The sequence below is a fragment of the Pseudovirgaria hyperparasitica genome (genome assembly GCF_010093815.1).
Source record: "Pseudovirgaria hyperparasitica strain CBS 121739 unplaced genomic scaffold EJ05scaffold_18, whole genome shotgun sequence".
Lineage (NCBI taxonomy): Eukaryota > Fungi > Ascomycota > Dothideomycetes > Acrospermales > Acrospermaceae > Pseudovirgaria > Pseudovirgaria hyperparasitica.
In genome coordinates, this window is record NW_022985566.1 from 192,712 (window position 1) to 210,708 (window position 17,997).

The 17,997-nt window shown below is 52.2% G+C and overlaps 5 protein-coding genes across 5 annotated transcripts; 2 read left to right on the plus strand and 3 right to left on the minus strand.

Annotated features, from left to right (window-relative positions):
• The first annotated feature begins 415 nt into the window (after positions 1-415).
• Positions 416-2,020, plus strand: EJ05DRAFT_479912 (putative mannose-1-phosphate guanyltransferase). The gene is made up of 5 exons (XM_033744768.1): positions 416-546; positions 609-652; positions 737-883; positions 951-1,827; positions 1,885-2,020. The coding sequence occupies exons 1-5, from the start codon at positions 540-542 to the stop codon at positions 1,902-1,904; spliced, it is 1,095 nt and encodes a 364-aa protein (XP_033596342.1). The 5' UTR covers positions 416-539; the 3' UTR covers positions 1,905-2,020.
• Positions 2,021-2,318: 298 nt separating this feature from the next.
• EJ05DRAFT_479913 (uncharacterized protein) lies at positions 2,319-4,650 on the minus strand. Its single transcript, XM_033744769.1, has 3 exons — positions 4,320-4,650; positions 4,037-4,259; positions 2,319-3,981 (listed from the first exon to the last, which is right to left on the minus strand). Exons 1-3 carry the CDS (start codon positions 4,398-4,400, stop codon positions 2,564-2,566), a joined length of 1,722 nt encoding a protein of 573 aa, XP_033596343.1. The 5' UTR covers positions 4,401-4,650; the 3' UTR covers positions 2,319-2,563.
• A 1,506-nt stretch (positions 4,651-6,156) lies between these two features.
• On the minus strand, positions 6,157-8,636 carry EJ05DRAFT_504493 (uncharacterized protein; the record flags this gene model as incomplete). The annotated part of the gene is made up of 2 exons (XM_033747578.1): positions 6,157-6,474; positions 7,650-8,636. The coding sequence occupies 2 exons, from the start codon at positions 8,634-8,636 to the stop codon at positions 6,157-6,159; spliced, it is 1,305 nt and encodes a 434-aa protein (XP_033596344.1).
• Positions 8,637-8,734: 98 nt separating this feature from the next.
• On the minus strand, positions 8,735-11,410 carry EJ05DRAFT_158140 (uncharacterized protein). The gene is made up of 2 exons (XM_033739389.1): positions 9,624-11,410; positions 8,735-9,575 (listed from the first exon to the last, which is right to left on the minus strand). Exons 1-2 carry the CDS (start codon positions 11,046-11,048, stop codon positions 8,943-8,945), a joined length of 2,058 nt encoding a protein of 685 aa, XP_033596345.1. The 5' UTR covers positions 11,049-11,410; the 3' UTR covers positions 8,735-8,942.
• Positions 11,411-12,347: 937 nt separating this feature from the next.
• On the plus strand, positions 12,348-17,867 carry EJ05DRAFT_479918 (ABC drug exporter AtrF). Its single transcript, XM_033744770.1, has 4 exons — positions 12,348-13,847; positions 13,900-16,065; positions 16,133-17,113; positions 17,174-17,867. The coding sequence occupies exons 1-4, from the start codon at positions 12,759-12,761 to the stop codon at positions 17,726-17,728; spliced, it is 4,791 nt and encodes a 1,596-aa protein (XP_033596346.1). The 5' UTR covers positions 12,348-12,758; the 3' UTR covers positions 17,729-17,867.
• The last annotated feature ends 130 nt before the right edge of the window (positions 17,868-17,997 follow it).

Genomic DNA, 17,997 nt, shown 5'->3' on the forward strand with positions numbered 1-17,997 from the left:
GTTCTAGAAGAGCGTACGCAAGCTGGAAGTGGGAGAAGACAGGGAACGATGGAGGAAGAAGGCGAACTATTCGTTCACGCGGCCAGCAGTGCGGGGACGTGTGAAGGGTCTGTAGGGGGGCTCGGCAGGTGGAAAGGCAGCGCCGGCGCAGGGCAGGGTCACGCTCACTGGGCACTGGCAACTGGCTCTGGTACTGGCACCGTTACTGGCACCGTTACTGGCAAAAAAGAAAGGGGCCGAGCTGCCACATCCCATTCTTATTAGCGGATTGGATCGGATTAGAGTGAGAAAGAGAGGATCGTGACTTTTCTTCCTGGCTGCTTAATAGTCCTGGCCAATTCACACCGCCCTCGCTCTGTCACTCTGTCCTCTACTCTATTCTCCTTCCACTCACTCAGCTTTACCTGTCTCTTCTCCAACCCACGCCAGTTCCATTGCGACAATCCACTCCATCTCTCCAGCTTCTCCATTTTCGTCTCTACCAGCTTCATAGCCACCTCTTTCCCCCCACAAGCCAGCTTCTCACCGAAACCGCAATCATGAAAGGTGTGTCGTTGCAACAGCTCTATCCAGCCGTGTAGTCACATGCTGACATAGTCGCCTATTAGCTCTTATTCTCGTTGGAGGGTTTGGCACCCGTCTTCGACCTCTCGTACGCCTCTTATACCCCGCCGTACCTCTGTTGACGTATACAAGACGGTGCTCACTGCGGACTCGCCGATTGACAACATGATAGACTCTCACGCTTCCGAAGCCGTTGGTGGAGTTTGCCAACAAGCCTATGATCTACCATCAGGTCAAAGCACTCGCCGCCGCGGGCGTCACAGACATTGTGCTCGCAGTAAACTACAGACCAGAAATCATGACCGAGGCACTGCAAAAGGTTCGTAGCGCGACAATGAGAATACGCTCGCGCTCTAGCTCAACACGAACCTGACCAATTGCAACAGTATGAGAAAGAGTTTAATGTTAGAATTGAATTCTCTGTCGAGACCGAGCCCCTGGGCACCGCTGGGCCTCTCAAGCTTGCTGAGAAGATTCTAGGCAAGGACGACACGCCTTTCTTCGTCCTCAACTCGGATGTCATCTGTGAATACCCATTCAACGAGCTAGCAGAGTTCCACAGACAACACGGGCAGGAGGGTACAATCATCGTTACCAAGGTGGAAGAGCCTTCGAAATACGGTGTCATTGTGCACAAGCATGACCACCCTTCGCGCATTGATCGCTTTGTGGAGAAGCCAATTGAATTCGTAGGCAACCGCATTAACGCCGGTATCTACATCTTCAACCCCTCCGTGCTTAAGCGCATCGAGCTTCGCCCAACCTCGATCGAACAAGAGACCTTCCCCGCCATCTGCAAGGACGGACAGCTCCACTCCTTTGACCTAGAAGGCTTTTGGATGGATGTTGGACAGCCCAAGGACTTTCTGGCTGGAACTTGCTTATACCTCTCATCGCTAACCAAGAAGAACTCCAAAGAACTTACTCCTGTGTCGGAGCCCTTCGTATATGGTGGTAACGTTCTCATGGACCCTTCCGCAAAGGTCGGCAAGAACTGTCGTATTGGCCCTAATGTGACGATTGGGCCCAATGTAGTGATTGGAGATGGCGTTCGTCTCCAGCGGTGTGTGTTGCTATCGGGTAGCAAGGTCAAAGACCACGCTTGGGTTAAGTCAACTATAGTTGGCTGGAACAGCTCTGTTGGAAGGTGGGCTCGCTTGGAAAATGTGACTGTTTTAGGAGACGATGTCGCAATCGGGGACGAAGTCTACGTGAATGGTGGATCCATTCTTCCACACAAGACTATCAAGCAGAACGTTGACGGTGAGTGAAGGAGCTATTGCGCTGTTAGGGGATTAATAACTGACATGCCACTCATAGTTCCCGCTATCATCATGTAAAAGAAAAAAAAAAACACCCTTCCCCCAATGACACAGCCTCTCGACTCCCGCCACGGCGCATCGTTCAAACAGTTTTTAATACCCCAGCATATCAGTATTCGTGTATATCATTAGTTTCCGGATTTTAGGGTTATTCATGTTCTGGCTTTGGGTTAGTTAGGTGGGAAGAAAGGCTTTGCATGGGATCTTTGCAAGCAAAGCCATTCCTGGTTGTAGGCGAGTCGTCGAGAGAGACAAACACAAGGCTGGATATTGGCATCGTCAAGGTTTACTTGGAACGGGGCTCGGATTGCAGAAAGAAGATGGTTGTAGAAAAGTTAACATATGCTAGAGTCATAGATATATCGCCTGGCCGCGAGTGAGTAGACACCGGTTCATCTGGTACATAGTCGTCTTTGGAGAAATAAACCCCCGTCGGATTGCTTGATTGGCGCCACAGAAGGACAATGCACACATCTGTGGTGCAGAACCTTTGACGTCATTTTGAACATTGTAAAACTTGACATAATCATCACAGGCATCATTGAACAAAAAAGCACTAGAAAGAGCCGACCTTTTGTGTGAATATAATGTATATATATTGTGTACAAACGCGGTTGTGCAGACCCTGAGGCTGCATGCCTGCGGCGCAATGCATAAATGCACAAGACGGCGGAAATCTAATGGAACGTAGCCTTCTCGTCCGATTCGACCACCTCCTTCGAACGCTCAACACCGACCTCACTTTCCCCCTCACTCCTCCCCTCAACCTCTGGATCCGCACGCCAGAAGTCCTTCTTCCCACGCGCCGCCCGCCCGATCCACGGCGGCAGAAAGCCACCCTCAACCTTGTACGTCCAAGGATCACTCTCCTCGATGCCCGGTGGCACGACCTTGCCCGCGCTCGCAAACGCAATAAGCTTTGCACCGCCATTCAGCACAATGTAGCTGCAAATGCCCGCAATGAGGCCGTACGCGATGGAATACGTAAATGGCATGATGGCAATGGTCAAGAATGCCGGAATGGCGTCTCCAGGATACTTCCAGTTGACCTGCGCCGCCGCACTCGCCATCATGGAGCCGACCAGGATCAGCGTACAGCCTGTAGCCCACGGTGGAATAGATGCGAAAATCGGTGCGAAGAAGATGGCGATAAAGAAACATATACCTGTAAACATGGCCGTTATTCCGGTCTTGCCACCCTCGGAAATACCTGCACCCGACTCGATGTAGGCGGTCACAGGCGGGCATCCGAAGAGCGAGCCGATAGAGATACCAACAGCATCGACGGTGTATGCCATGGCCGAACCTTCAAAATCCTGTGTACGTTCGTCGATGGCACCACAGAAGCGCGCCATCGAGTATAATGTACCGGTACAATCAAGAATGTCAACATATAGGAAAGTCAGGAATGCGAGCCCGAACTGCCCACCATAACCAGAAATATTCCATTCTTGTACGGCCAGGACGCGTTTGATCGGATGGAAAGCGACAACCTGCTTGAAGAAGTCGAAGGCCGAGTCACCGGCGGGGGTATGCGGGAAATACGTCACAGGCGTGCTGCGTGGCCAGGAGATGATGCTGACGAGGAGAATTCCAGCGATAATGGCGCCCTTGACGCGGTACATCATGAGCAGTGCAGTCAGGAAGCCGCCACAGAATATACCAATCCACATTGTAGGATTACGCATCTTTGTGCCGCCCGGGCAGACACCTGCGTTTTCTGTGATAGCGAGGACGTCGGGCGTGCAACCGGCGAGCTCGAGGGGCGTGGACGCAGCACCTGTGATGAGACCAATACCAGACGAGTATGTCAGACCGATTATCGTGAGATACAGACCAATTCCAACGCCTGTAGCAAGTTTTATGCTTTGAGGAAGTGCGCGGGCGAGCCATTGGCGGATACCCAGCAGTGTGAGGCCGACGAAGACCCACCCCTCGACAAAGACGGCTGTGAGGGCGACGGCGTACGGGACGGAACCGGATCCGTGGTAACCGACGACGGTGAAGGCGAAGTAGGCGTTGAGACCCATACCGGGTGCGAGAGCGATGGGCATGTTGGCGAGCAGACCCATCATGAAAGACGTGAGAGCAGAAACTGTAGACACTATCAGAGACCGATCGATGCAAAAGGCAGTTGCACTGGAACATACTCGCCGCCGTCGCAGTAACGAGATCTCGATTGACCTCCTGCACACAAATCATATACTCGACATCCGAATCACACAGATCCGGCGAGTCGGCAGGACACACGCAAGTGCCGCCAGACTGGCTCACGATGTTCGCGTTCACGGATATGATGTAGGCCATGGCGCAGAAGATTGTGATACCGGCACGGATCTCGGTGAGGAAGAGCGAGCCAGGTCTGGCTTTGGGCTGGAGTGGACGTCAGAGGTGATTCTGGTGGTGGAATAGTTTTTGAGATATTATACTGACATGACCAGACCCCTCGAGGCGGAAGTATCGTCCCACCACGCTGTTTGCAACAGCGGAGTTGACAGTCTGTACAACACCCATCTTGAAGGAGGTATACAAGATTCGACAAGTCGTGTAGAGCTCAGTAGCAACTCCCTTGCCGTCGGGGAGGGTTTTTCTCAATGGCGAAGAGCCGACGTGGTGATCCTGCAGACGAACAGGTCGTCGGTACGAGGGGGAGTAAATTCTTTATAGAGGTCTGAAACGGCCATGGATGGCGACTTGACTCTAGGGTCCGGTACCCACCGACGGACTCGGCTCGCGAAGCATGATAAGCAAAAGAATCAAAGGCTAAGGCGAGGGAAGGGGGGGGGAGGGGGTGTAACACACTAGGTATATACACTGTAGAGTCAGTAATTCCCACCTTGCCTTAGTTCCAGATCAGGCTGGGAAGGCCGTACTGGGCCACTTTGTTGTCAGCGCGTCGGCCGAGCGCGGCAGGGGGAATCTTGGATTTTGGAGCGAGATCCATGCTTCATACAATTTACAGTTCAGGGTGTTCAGAGCAGCGAGTAGAAAGTACAATTCCCCACGTTGGAACTGAACTGCTCACTCACCACTACATACCTACATGTAAATACTACTGCATCCTGCACGTCTCTGCTGCTGCCCGTTGGTCTTGGCCTCCTGCTGTCCGTTGCTCGCTCGCCATTCGCTCGGCACTTGCAGGAGGAACTTATAAAGAACGTTTCAGATGCCCTGCAAAAAAGACTTTTGACAGTTTGCCGTGTTCGGGGCAGCCATCGAACGACTTGAGTCAATTATTGGTGCTGATCCCGATCCACATCCTGATCAAAAGGTTGACGCTTTGGACTTCTGATTAATATTACATGGCAATTCCAGGACTACTTTTTTGGCGAAAGATAGCTTTGCAAACAGCCAGGTATTAACAAACAAATCCCCCGTCCACCCTGGCCATCGCTTGTCGCGTTGCTTGTTCAGCCTTTCTTCAAGAAGGCTGACGGCACGCAGGGCTGCTCGGATATCCCCGATGCGGCCGCCCCCTTCCTTGTTCCGGACGTTTGACGCAATTCGAACTGTCAGTCCTATGCCAACAACATGCTGCCGTGCCTGCGCTGCTCTGATAGGAGTCGCGCGCGTCCACTATCTGCAGGCCCGAAGGCGTGGGCGAGTGGCGCTTCTAGGCTGCCGATACCGTGCCCTGGGGGGGTGTTCGTCGTGAATGGACGCGTCTGCCACGTGCGGTAGTGCAGAAGTCAGGGACTTTGGTCCTGGGGCGGAAGCATGAATACGAGTTACGATGTTGTGGTATGATGCAGGCCGTTGAGTACAGGACGGACACTCACTGCCTGGACACCTTCAGTCGTGTGATGGATGGGATGACACAACAGACACCCAGCCTTGACGGGAGCAGCGTTGCCAGCCAGGGGGCATGCTTCTCCAACGAATGCGCCAATGCTGACTGCTGACGGGTAATATTCGACAACCTGGTCTTCCGTCTGTATAGGATGCTATGCTATGCGTCCACAGCCTCGTCAGCAGTCGCATACATACATACTGCTGCATACGGTACAAAGGAATATGCCGTCCGGAGCCCATCCGAAACTCCGCATGAGTTGTTGTCCAGCGCGCCAGACACACGCACTCTACATAATCATCCCACTGCCGTACATCTACAGCTTGCATCCTCATCTTCGGTCACCACCGACAACTCAACCTCCAGACGCCACAGCAGACCTCCAACGTAACTGAGCCAGTCAATCCATATCGATATCGATATCGTCCAAGCGAAGCCGTCAACCCGCGCACCACGCCAACTTTTAGAATATCTCCCGACTCATGGGGCCGTGCCAGGGCCGGCTCCGCCAGTCTTGGCGCTTTCGGGGGCTTTCTCTTGCCTGCGCTCAAACGTGCATCGGGGGCTTCTTTTGTTTATGCGTTCGAGGTTGCTCTCCTTCTTATCGGGTCGAGATCCGGCCCCCGGGACGCCAAGTGCAGAAGGTGGGGATTCGAGGCTTTGAAGGCTTGACGGCTTGATGGCTTGGAAGCTTTGAGGCTTAGTGGCGTTGATATCGGACTGGTGGCGGTAATGGAAAACCATCGAGAACATAACAACACAGAGCGATGATTGGCTCGGAGAGCTTGGAATTGGCTTCTTATCAAGGGGTGAGTAGTATTCGCTTCATGGCACTTTTACTTGCGAAGATGACGATCACTGCTGAGCCTCGACGCTTCTTCCTCCTACGCCGCGCAACAGCGTCGACACGTATAATTAAAGCTTTCCATTGGACTGTAACTGTAGCACATCTCCAGCGCCAGAAATATCTCCCGTCACCGTCCCACCTACGCCGTCACATTCATTCAGCTCCCAGCGTAATAATCACACCCATACAGCCCTGTTCGCCCATCTTCGACCACCAATACTGATAGATCGTCATCATCATCATCACTGAAACGTGAACGGTACCACATACCACTTGCCATGTTTCCCTGCACCTCGTCCGCCCTCTGCGGCACGGCAAGGTGGAACTCAATCAAAAAATGAATGTTGAATTCGTACGCTCATCGTGCGGGCGTAGAGAGATATAAATAAATCGGCTATTCTTTCCAGGTATATCTCATACGACCCCTCCCTCTGTGGATGTTACAGTGCAGTGTGGTGGGAATCATTGTAATTAGGACGTTCTACCAGACTTCTAAGCATCTAGTCGGGCTTCAACGCGTGGATCGTATACGTACGTGCTGATACAACGTTGGCGTTAGGAGTATACTGTTACTGCTAATGTTGTTCGCTCGTACGTCGGCATGTGCTGTTCTATTATATTTCTAGATATGTGTATTAGTCTCTGCGATGTCTTACCCACCCACTTACTCGTCATATTGTATTCATATACCTACATGAGGTTAAACGAGACGAGTCAAGACAAAGACAAGCGAGGTTACAGAGAACGACAACACATCTACACATATACAGCCGAGAAGTCACGCTTCAACCTAACATGTCAATAACTAATATATCTGGACATACATATATTAATAAACGTCGTATGTTGATATATCCTCGTGATCTAGAATAAATGACTCGCTCTTACTGCACCGACTCGGATTCTACGTGTCATACTATCTCTGCGTTGGAACAGCACGTCTTCAATCTCCTATCCTCTTATTCCACTTCTGTTGTTCTACATTGCCTTGTACTTCGTCGGCGTCTTAATCCAGTCCAGCTCAGTCCAGCCCAGCTCAGTTCCCCCCGAGCCACAAGTAACAGCAACACCAAGCATCAACACCCACTGTCCCCGTCCCCTCCCCCTCCCTTCCTCACCCACAAACAGCACACCAGCCCATAAACACACCCATCGCAGCACTATACCCGCCCAGATCCAGCCCGGCAGCCCATACGCCGACGTTCAGGCTCGTACATAGAAGCGCGCGGAGGGCAAGTTTGCGGAATATGCCGTCGTCGTCGTCTTCATCATCGTCGTTGCCATCTTCATCGGCATCAGAGTCTGCGTAGCGAGTCAGTGTTGGTATCCGTCCAGATCCCGATCCGCATCCACCGCTCGTGTTTGGTCTACAGGTGCCATCACCTTCCACACACGCATCGTCTGCCGCAGTATATATTTCTGCCTGTGCACATGTGTTCTCGCTGCTACTGTTACTGTTACTGCTCCTGCTACTGTCACCACTGCGACATCGACCAAGCGCGCTCCGCCACGCCTCAAGCTCAGCCTCGAGCGCGGCGTCCAGGTCGCGTTTCGAGACTAACAGCTTGCGGAGGCGGATTTGTGCGTTTTGGAGGTCGATGCATGATGCTGGAATGGCGAGTTGCGGGGAGCGAGGGCGGTGGGTGTCGTGTGTGGGTGTTGAATTGTAGTGGCGTGGGATGCAGATGTTCGGGTTGGCTGTCGTGGAGATTGGGTTGTGTTTGGGATGTTCTGCTTCTGATGGGTGGCGTTCGGCGCTTTGGGTGTTTGGGGCCTGCCCCAGATTCGCGCTGCGCATCATCGAGGCGTCTGAGATGTCAGTCTCTGCAACTGCAACATTCTCTCTGTTGTATCCACATGCCGTCAATACGATCTGGACATCCTGTCGGCCTCTGCCATGGCAGCGCGTGTGATGTGCAGACACGCTTTCAAGCTGGCGGAGCTCTTTATCTGCTGGTGCCGGCGAAGCAGAGCGCGAGGAAAGCGCAGATCCAGCATCGGTGACTGATATGTTTGCGGACTCATTGAGAGGTTTCGACGAGGACTGTGGTGTTCGGAAGCTGGTATCTGAGGTGGCCATTGGGGTGCGCGTGCTCGAGCTCGCTTTGGACATTGTTACGACAGACATGAGCGGACGAGCAGTTATCCATGTAAGACCTCGGACAGCGCTGTAAAGTGGTGGCGGTTTCGACCTTGATAAACTATGTAGGAACGGAGAACGCTGTTTTTTGAGGGTGGTACAGCCATCCGACAAGACATTTCGTGGTCTGGTGGCATGTTGGAGTGGGTGAACAGTGCTTTCGTGTCGAAGCGTCAGTTCACTTTTACGAGTTCGCATTTCACTTTTCGCCATATGTTTCTGTGGTGTGATTGCAGGTGTTGCATTCTGGATCTGAGACTCCCATCTCGAATACCAAATTCAGGTATGGTCCTCGGCCTGCGGTGTTTGCGATGGTCTCCTCCTGAGCTCTGAGCCAAGCAACACTTCCGAAGATTCTTCAGGGACTCTTGACGGTCTTACAACTTCAAATGCGGGCGGTGGTCGTTGCGGTCGCGAAACCTCAAAGCCAGCGCCACTCCGTGTTGATCTCCCGCGAGCGAATCGATTGCCCAGGTTGCGGAGCGTGCTTACAATCGGCCTGGGCTCGCTTGCTTGATGAGCTTCGCTCTCGTCCAGACTATGACGATTGTCCGTGTCGTGCTGTGGGACCGGATTGCCAAAATATGAGTCAGCTTCACGAGTCGCGTAATCTTTGTCCGCTGCGAACTGGTCACTGGTAGACATGGTCGTATATGTGCGAGCGTCATCTTCGGTCCAGGATGGTACAGGCGAGATTGTGTCGTGGCTACGTCGGTCTGCTATGGTGGGTGAGGTTGCTGTCAGGGGCATGGTACCTGATAGAGCGGAAGCGGATCGTGCAGGTCGAGAGTATCGCTGACCAAGGACCGGGCTTGCCCTAGTGTAGCTATTATCCCCATCAGGCCATACTCCATCACCAGGAAAGTGCCCGTCTCGATCAGGGCGTCGGCCAAGATCGTGAAGACCAAGTACCTGTAACGAGTGAGTACAGAATACATCCATCCTATGATGTGGACTTACCGCAGGACCTTCAGATGTAGGCCGTTTGTTGTGTCCGGCTCTCACTCTGGCTGATTTAGGATGCGCAAGCTCCTTGTACACATTGATAGTGGGGCGAATGACAAAGGCCGCTAGGATGATACAAAAGTGAAGCCCTAAGATAATATATGCTACCCAGCCTTTGACAGGGGTGCTGGCATGCACTCCGTTCAGAAAAGTGATGAACAAGAGTATGATACATAGCCGAATTCCAGCCGAGTAAGTGTGTATGGTGTAGCCAGACGAGTGTTGAAATATCAAGAATGCTATCAGAGCGATAGCCTCGACAGCGGCCAGGCATATGATCTGTCCTCGACCAGATATCTGCAGAGCACCAAATGCAACACCACGGACGATGAGCACAAAATAATGCAACAGCGCGAGACGGGCATTGATGGAGAAGCTGAGCGAGAGCCGGTCCTCCGTGGAGTCGTTCATGAAGACATAGCCACGTTTTTGGAAGATGATGCGGTACAACATGAATGCTAAAGAAACAGCTAGTAGCGTCAGAATAACGGCGAGTATGGCAATCTTGGATTGTGAAAGATAATGAACGACCAGGAGTTGAAATGTACAGAATGCAAGGATGGGCTGTAAGAACCAATTGAAGGCCACTCTGAGAAGATTCCAGCCCACATTCTTGGTCTTGAAGAGCCAGGTCTCTTTCCTCTCCTGACGACTGGCGGCTTTTGTGCGTCTCATACCTCCTCGTATCAGATACGTGACGACCATGACAAGTCCAACAGCGGCCATGGCGATCGCCAGATTGATGACCACACTGAGCCAGAGATCGGACATGGTAGGCGCTCCCAGCACCTGGGCCATCTCTTCGAACCCGTAGGTCGCATTGATTGCGTAGATGCCGTCCTCGATGCCGTCGTAGACGAAATGAGTAGTAATTGGGTGGAAAGTCATTAGTGTAGACCATGCGAACTGGCCGACAACTGGACGAAAGAAACCAGGAAACTTGAGAGTGATGCACCCTGTGAGAAAAACAAACTGGAGATACTGTAGACAGTCGATGACACCAGGAATGAAGGCCTCAGCTGGATCATCGGGAACAGTAGGGCCATCGAGAAGGTTCTCGTTGTCATGGCGCTGTCTCATCCGGATCAAGATGGAGCATAGACTTGCGAAGACTGGGACAGCGATGGAGCCCCATTTTAGGATAGAAGTGGCATAATGACCGATATCTGGAGTAGCAACACCGCGCATACACGTCAAGACGCTATCGGCGTAGTCGTTTGCGCGAAACGAGACACCAAGGGAACGCATGTGTGGTACAGACGCACCCAAGTCATATGTAGCATTAAGGCGGCCGGCAACAGGAGGGCTGTACAGGATCAGCATTCGCAATTGGCAAGTATGGGACTGTACACGCACTCCCATAGTTCGTGATAGGTACATGACATATTCCAGGGGGATGAGGCATCAATCTGATGACCGAGTCGTGAGCCAAGATTGGTAACCTCAACAATCACATTTTTCCCATGTTGAGCGGTGTCCTGGCAGTCTTGGAGCGAGTCGTAGTAGATCCATGCATTCAAATCCAGAACAGTGATGGCATTCTCACTTCGGATCACGGCGTCGAGAGACACAGTGCGCGGTCGCGTGACGTTCAGGGCATTGGTGGGTGGGAAACAGTCTTCTACCTGGATGTAGGTCGATGATGAGAGCGAAGGCAAGGAGCACAGCAGTAAGGCGATGAGTACGACAGGAGATGTCATTCCTGGACGGAGTGGCAGGGGGTGAAATAGCAGCAATGGATGCGATAAAGGATGTAGTCTACTGCATGGATCCTTGACGGTGCAGAGACTGTTAGCCTTGCTGCCTTGATGCCTTGATGTCCCAAGATCTTGATGCCTTAGGATCTTGCAGCAGCCTTGCAGGTGGGCAGAGCCAACAAGTGCCGCTATCTGATCTGTGTTCACGTGCCGAAGTTGTGCCAGCAGCCGGGTGGAGAAGTGAGCGCTACTCAGGTACTAGCGTGTAGTTAGTGGACGCCGCCGGAGAGTCAGAGTGACGTCACTTGCAGTATCTGTGCCTGAGTGGCAGTGACGGGCGCTGACCGGGTTTTGAGGCCAATCCATATTCATTATGATTCATCAAACTCAGCAAAGTCATCATCCGGCATCTGCATTCCGCTGTCCGGCGTCCACCAACGCTAATATAGTGAGTGTTTAACATTAAGTGGGTTGTCAGCTTGCCCGATCCTACTGCTTATCCCAAGCCTCAGCTAATTCCTAAGTTCAAGCCTATAGTCTCTACGACGCGCCATCAAATATCCATCGTCATCGGCAATTTCAATATCATTCATTATTGCTGGTTGCTTTTGTTTGCTGGTCGTAATCTCTACTTGCGGCATTGACTGCAGCAGTAGGTTGATAGATATAAAGGTAGAACTACTGCTGAGCGAGCGGTGCTTGTTGAGCGCCAGCCTCGCGCACAGTGCTCACCCCATGTTCATCGTACAGCATATACACAACATTCCGAGTCAGGGTAGGTAGATTGGGTAAGGCTGACGCTGATGTGTAATCGGAGCTGTTGATAATGATTGAATGCATGCATTGCGCGCGAGATCGGACAAAACTGCTAGGGATCAGCGATCAGAGAGACCCACCCGTCTCTGTATTGGAGTGTCGTGTAGCTAAAGGTATCACTATGCAAACGAAAGGATGATTCATTTTCTTGTCTTAATTCCATCACCCCCGGACTTAAGCTTCTCAACCTCTGCCAGCGCAAAGCGTACTCGTCTCGTCTTGTCTTTCTGTTTGCTGCCGTCATTAGTCGAATGTTATCATTCTAGTGTCTGACCTTGGCTCTTTACTTCCAAGCTGTCTCTGTTACTCTGACTGGATGGATTCTATCTCGGCCTCTGACGCTATCGCGTCAACATACTAGTCCCAACTACGGTGCTCATCTCTCACCCCATCCCTAACAGGCCCATTATTAATGCTCCTCGTCTGCCTTTTGCTGTCCCGTCATCTGCAGCTTTCCTTCAAGTACCCGTGTCTTTCGTCGCCTTTGTTGTCGGCCCTTTGCCATCCCTCGGACTGACACTGTCATCGATCCTTACATAACCCTGTGGTGTCTCGACAGCTTCGTCCACCAATCGATATGTGGAATGGTGTACACCTGCCGCGAGACAATGCTCGCGAGAGGAAATACGAAGGTCAGGCCAACCCGTGGCACGAAGAAAACAATCCCGATGGCCGCGCACAACAGCTCGACAACGAGGCTGCTGAGCGCGCTGCCGGAACATGGGGCGAGCGCGACACTGGCATATCCGATCCCACTGCCTCCATGCAGGAATTCGAGGCCCTGCGCAGGAACTTGACCTCTCTCTCCAAGTCATCCTCGCGAGAAGACCGAGTTTCCAACAATTTGCTGACCCGTACTATCAGCGGGAAAAGCCAAAAGAGCCAGAAGAGCCAAAAGAGCGCGAAGACTTCTCGCAAAGTCCCCACCATGGAAAACTTGCGCCGGAATAGCGTCCAGGAACAGCCTGACCTGGAGCGACAAGAAACTCGGAAATCGCGTGAGGAGGAGATTGAGTCGCCCTTGGAACCAGAGGAAAGCCCGGATCCGGAAAAGAAAGAGTCAGAAGACGACGACGAATTCAATCTCGAGCCCTTCATTAGGGATGGTCATTTCGAAAAGCGAACCGAGGCTGGTCGCTCTGCAAAGAAGGTCGGTGTCGTCTTCAAAGATCTGACTGTTCTTGGTGTCGGCTCGACGCAGACTTTCGTCAAAACCCTCCCAGATGCCATCATCGGCACTTTCGGTCCTGACCTTTACAAGATTGTCACCAGATTTGTACCCGCCCTGGCCTTTAAGAAACACCAGGAGACACGCACTCTGATCGACCATTTCTCTGGTGTCGTCAAGGACGGAGAGATGATGCTTGTCCTCGGCCGACCTGGGTCTGGATGCTCAACCTTTCTCAAAATGATTGCGAACAAGCGCGAAGGTTACGCGTCAGTGACAGGTGATGTATCTTACGGAGGCATTTCTGCAGAGAGACAGGCGAAACAGTTCAGTGGCGAGGTCAACTACAATCCCGAGGGTGACGTTCATTTCGCCAATCTCACCGTGTGGCAAACTCTCAAGTTTGCTCTTTTGAATAAGACGAAGAAGCGCGAGACTGGCGAAGTTCCCACCATTATCACTGCTCTCCTGCGCATCTTCGGCATTGAGCACACTATGGTGAGTTTTTGCGGCTTCATTACATGTGTACAACCACTAATTTGCATTCTAGTATACCCCTGTAGGCGACGAATACACTCGAGGTGTGTCTGGTGGTGAGCGCAAGCGTGTGTCCATCGCAGAAACATTAGCCACTAAATCAACTGTTGTTTGCTGGGACAACTCTTCGCGTGGTCTCGACAGCAGCACCGCTTTAGATTACGCAAGGTCTCTTCGAATAATGACCGATGTCAGCAACCGCACGACCATTGTTACCTTGTACCAGGCTGGTGAAGGTATCTACGAAGTCATGGACAAGGTCATGGTCATCGATACCGGAAAGTGTATTTACATAGGCCCAGCGAAAGAAGCGAAGCAATATTTCGAGGAGCTTGGATTCTACTGTCCAGACCGACAGACGACCGCCGATTTCCTCACTGCTTGCACAGACCCTAACGAACGTCGTTTCCGCGAGGGCTACGAAGATAGGGTACCTCGAACCCCTGAAGACCTAGAAAAGGCTTTCAGGAGCTCCAACATGTATAAACGCGTCCAAGAGGAGATTGATGACTACGAGAAAAAGATCAAAGAGAGCGACTACGCTGATGCTCGCGAATTTGAGCAGACTACTCGCGAACAAAAGTCCCACAGGACGGTATCAAAGAACAGCAACTTCACCGTCAGCTTCCCCCGCCAAGTCATGGCCTGCACCCAGCGCGAGTTCTGGCTCATCCTGGGTGACCGCGAAACACTGTACACCAAGTTCTTCATCATCATCAGTAACGGTCTCATCGTCGGTTCTCTCTTCTACGGACAACCCCTGAACACCATGGGCGCTTTCACTCGCGGTGGTACCATCTTCTTCTCGATTCTGTTCCTTGGCTGGCTGCAACTGTCTGAGCTTATGAAAGCGGTCTCCGGTCGTAACGTTGTTGCTCGGCACAAAGACTATGCCTTCTACACCCCATCTGCAGTCAGCGTGGCTCGTGTGATCACTGATTTTCCAATGATCTTCTTCCAGGTCGTCATCTTCGGTATAATCATGTACTTCATGACCAGCCTGGACGTGGACGTCTCCAAGTTCTTCATCTACCTGCTCTTCGTATACATCACCACTATATGCATCACATCTCTGTACCGAATGTTCGCTGCGTTGTCACCATCTATCGATGACGCGGTCAGATTTAGTGGAATCTCTCTCAATCTACTAGTCATCTACACGGGCTACGTTATCGTCAAGCCCCAGCTCCTAACTCAGTATATCTGGTTTGGATGGATATATTACATTGACCCTATCGCGTACGCTTTCGAAGCTGTTCTAACCAACGAATTCTCAGACCGGATCATGGAATGTAGCCCGGAACAGTTAGTACCTCAGCAAGTCCCTGGTGGTCCTGCCGTACAGTCAGGATTCCAGGGATGTTCGCTCACAGGAGCTCAACCTAACGCAGTAACGGTGCCCGGTGCAGACTATCTTCAGACTACATACAACTACACAAGGTCGCACCTATGGCGCAACTTTGGTGTCGTTATTGCATTCACTGTGCTGTATCTCCTGGTTACCATCTTCGCCGTTGAGGCTTTCAACTTCGCTATCGAAGGTGGCGGTGCTATGGTCTTCAAGAAGTCGAAGAAGGCCAAGCAAGCTTTGAAGGAGCAGAGCAAGCCAGGTGACGAAGAGAAAGGACAAAGCGATGCCAACTCGAACACCCTGGCCCCATCTTCCGCTGACAACAAGAAAGAGGAGCAGGCGCTTGAGGGCATCTCTAAGAGCAAGAGCATATTCACCTGGAAAGACGTCGAGTATACCGTTCCTTATCGTGGCGGTGAGCGCAAACTGCTCAACAACATTAGCGGTTACGCCAAGCCTGGTAAAATGATTGCTCTCATGGGTGCTTCCGGTGCCGGCAAGACCACTCTGCTCAACACGCTCGCTCAGCGACAAAGCATGGGCGTTGTTGCTGGCGAGATGTTGGTCGATGGAAAGGCTCTTGCACAGGACTTCCAGCGCGGTACTGGTTTCTGCGAGCAGATGGATCTCCACGAGCTTACCGCTTCGGTTCGCGAGGCAATCGAATTCTCTGCTCTCCTCCGACAAGACAACAGCATTCCAAGGAGCGAGAAACTTGCCTATGTGGATACCGTGATAGAACTCCTAGAGCTGCAAGATTTCCAGGACGCCATCATTAGCTGTCTTGGTGTCGAGCAGAAGAAGCGTGTGACCATTGGTGTTGAATTAGTAAGTGTTTTACTGAAGGACTCGATAAAGTTCTTCATACCACTACAACGACTAACTGGTACCCTAGGCAGCCAAACCCAGTCTTTTGCTCTTCCTGGACGAACCCACGTCTGGACTTGACTCCCAGTCCGCGTACTCGATTGTCAGGTTTTTGAAGAAACTGGCGGCAGCTGGCCAAGCCATTGTCTGCACAATCCATCAACCCAGCTCGGTACTTATTCAGCAATTCGACATGATCCTCGCTCTCAACCCAGGCGGTAACACCTTCTACTTCGGCCCAGTTGGTGATAATGGCCAAGACGTTATTGACTACTTTGCCAAGCGTGGAGTCGACTGCCCACCTCGCAAGAATGTCGCCGAGTTCATCCTCGAGACAGCTGCCAAGCCCATCAAAGGCAAAGACGGGCGAAGAATCGACTGGAACGACGAATGGAAGAAGTCGGATGATAATGCCGCACTCATCAAGGAAATCGATCAGCTCTGCTCTGACCGCAGCAAGAACGCCGATCAGCGTAACAAGGAAGACATCAAGGCCTATGCTGCACCGATCTACCTCCAAACCGTCGAGCTCACCAAGCGTACGTTCCGCCAGCACTGGCGCGACCCGTCATACTACTACGGTAAACTCTTCGTCTCGGTCATCATTGGTATCTTCAACGGCTTCACGTTCTGGAAGCTGGGCAACTCCGTACAAGACATGCAGAACCGCATGTTTACGTCTTTCTTGATCATCGTCTTCCCACCCACCATCGTCAACGCCGTCGTGCCCAAATTCTTCCAAAACATGGCTCTCTGGCAGGCTCGCGAGTACCCGTCACGCATCTACGGCTGGTTCGCCTTCACGACCGCTCAGGTCGTGACCGAGCTTCCAATCGCCGTCGTAGGCGCCGTCATCTACTGGGTATTGTGGTACTTCCCCGCCGGTCTCCCAACCGACTCCTCTACAGCCGGCTACGTCTTCCTCATGACGATGCTCTTCTTCTTCTTCCAGGCCTCCTGGGGCCAATGGATCTGTGCCTTCGCCCCATCCTTCACCGTCATCTCAAACGTAAGCTCTTCCCTGACCCCCTTTCCCCTCCTCCCTTATCCCAACACTAACGACTCTCAGGTCCTCCCCTTCTTCTTCGTCATGTTCTCCCTCTTCAACGGCGTCGTGCGGCCCTACTCCATGCTGCCCGTCTTCTGGCGCTACTGGATGTACTACGTCAACCCATCCACATACTGGATCGGCGGCGTCCTCGCCGCCACCCTAACCGGCCAACCCATCCAATGCACCTCCAGCGAAACAACCCGCTTCAGCGCACCCCCCGGCCTCACCTGCGCCGACTACGCCGGCGCCTTTGCATCCGCGTCCGGCGGCCGTCTCGAGAACCCCGACGCAATGGGCCAAACGTGTGAGTACTGCCAGTACACCGTCGGCGACCAGTATCTCGCCACGCTCAACATCGAGGCGCGCGACAAGTGGCCGTACTTTGGCATTTTCCTCGCGTTTGTGGTGAGCAATTGGGCGCTTGTGTATTTCTTTGTTTGGTCGGTGCGCGTCAAGGGGTGGGGTTTTGGGTTTGGGTATCTCTTTGGCGGTGCCGGGAAGGCTATTGGTGCTGTGAAGGGGTTATTGGGAGGGAAGAAGAAGGAGGGGGAGGCTGAGACTCAGGAGGAGTAATACACTTTGGTGATGGTGGTTTGTGTTATGTGCCTCAACTAGTAATGATAGATCTCGCAGGATCTCATCCGTCTGCAATAGATAGATATATAGACCTCGTGCTCGCAAAAGTACGCTTTAATAGAATTTTATTCTCTGGTAATAACGAGATTTAATCGACACTTCCTCATCCACTCACTCACACTCAATGTATTAGCTATACAATACGTGTACTCCTGCCCGCCATGACGAGCCAGAGTAGAATGCAATATACTACGTTTGTTACAAAC

Excerpts from the sequence above, each read along its gene's own strand:
- EJ05DRAFT_479913 (XM_033744769.1), bottom strand. The coding sequence starts at position 4,400 with ATGGGTGTTGTACAGACTGTCAACTCCGCTGTTGCAAACAGCGTGGTG. Across the intron at positions 4,260-4,319 it reads GCCTCGAGGGGTCTGGTCAT|CCCAAAGCCAGACCTGGCTC; the intron begins GTCAGTATAATA and ends CGTCCACTCCAG. Across the intron at positions 3,982-4,036 it reads CGTTACTGCGACGGCGGCGA|TTTCTGCTCTCACGTCTTTC; the intron begins GTATGTTCCAGT and ends TAGTGTCTACAG.
- EJ05DRAFT_158140 (XM_033739389.1), bottom strand. The coding sequence starts at position 11,048 with ATGTACCTATCACGAACTATGGGAGTGCGTGTACAGTCCCATACTTGC. Across the intron at positions 9,576-9,623 it reads CTACATCTGAAGGTCCTGCG|GTACTTGGTCTTCACGATCT; the intron begins GTAAGTCCACAT and ends CACTCGTTACAG.
- EJ05DRAFT_479912 (XM_033744768.1), top strand. Across the intron at positions 653-736 it reads GCACCCGTCTTCGACCTCTC|ACTCTCACGCTTCCGAAGCC; the intron begins GTACGCCTCTTA and ends ACAACATGATAG. Across the intron at positions 884-950 it reads TGACCGAGGCACTGCAAAAG|TATGAGAAAGAGTTTAATGT; the intron begins GTTCGTAGCGCG and ends CAATTGCAACAG.
- EJ05DRAFT_479918 (XM_033744770.1), top strand. The coding sequence starts at position 12,759 with ATGTGGAATGGTGTACACCTGCCGCGAGACAATGCTCGCGAGAGGAAA. Across the intron at positions 16,066-16,132 it reads TGACCATTGGTGTTGAATTA|GCAGCCAAACCCAGTCTTTT; the intron begins GTAAGTGTTTTA and ends CTGGTACCCTAG. Across the intron at positions 17,114-17,173 it reads CCTTCACCGTCATCTCAAAC|GTCCTCCCCTTCTTCTTCGT; the intron begins GTAAGCTCTTCC and ends AACGACTCTCAG.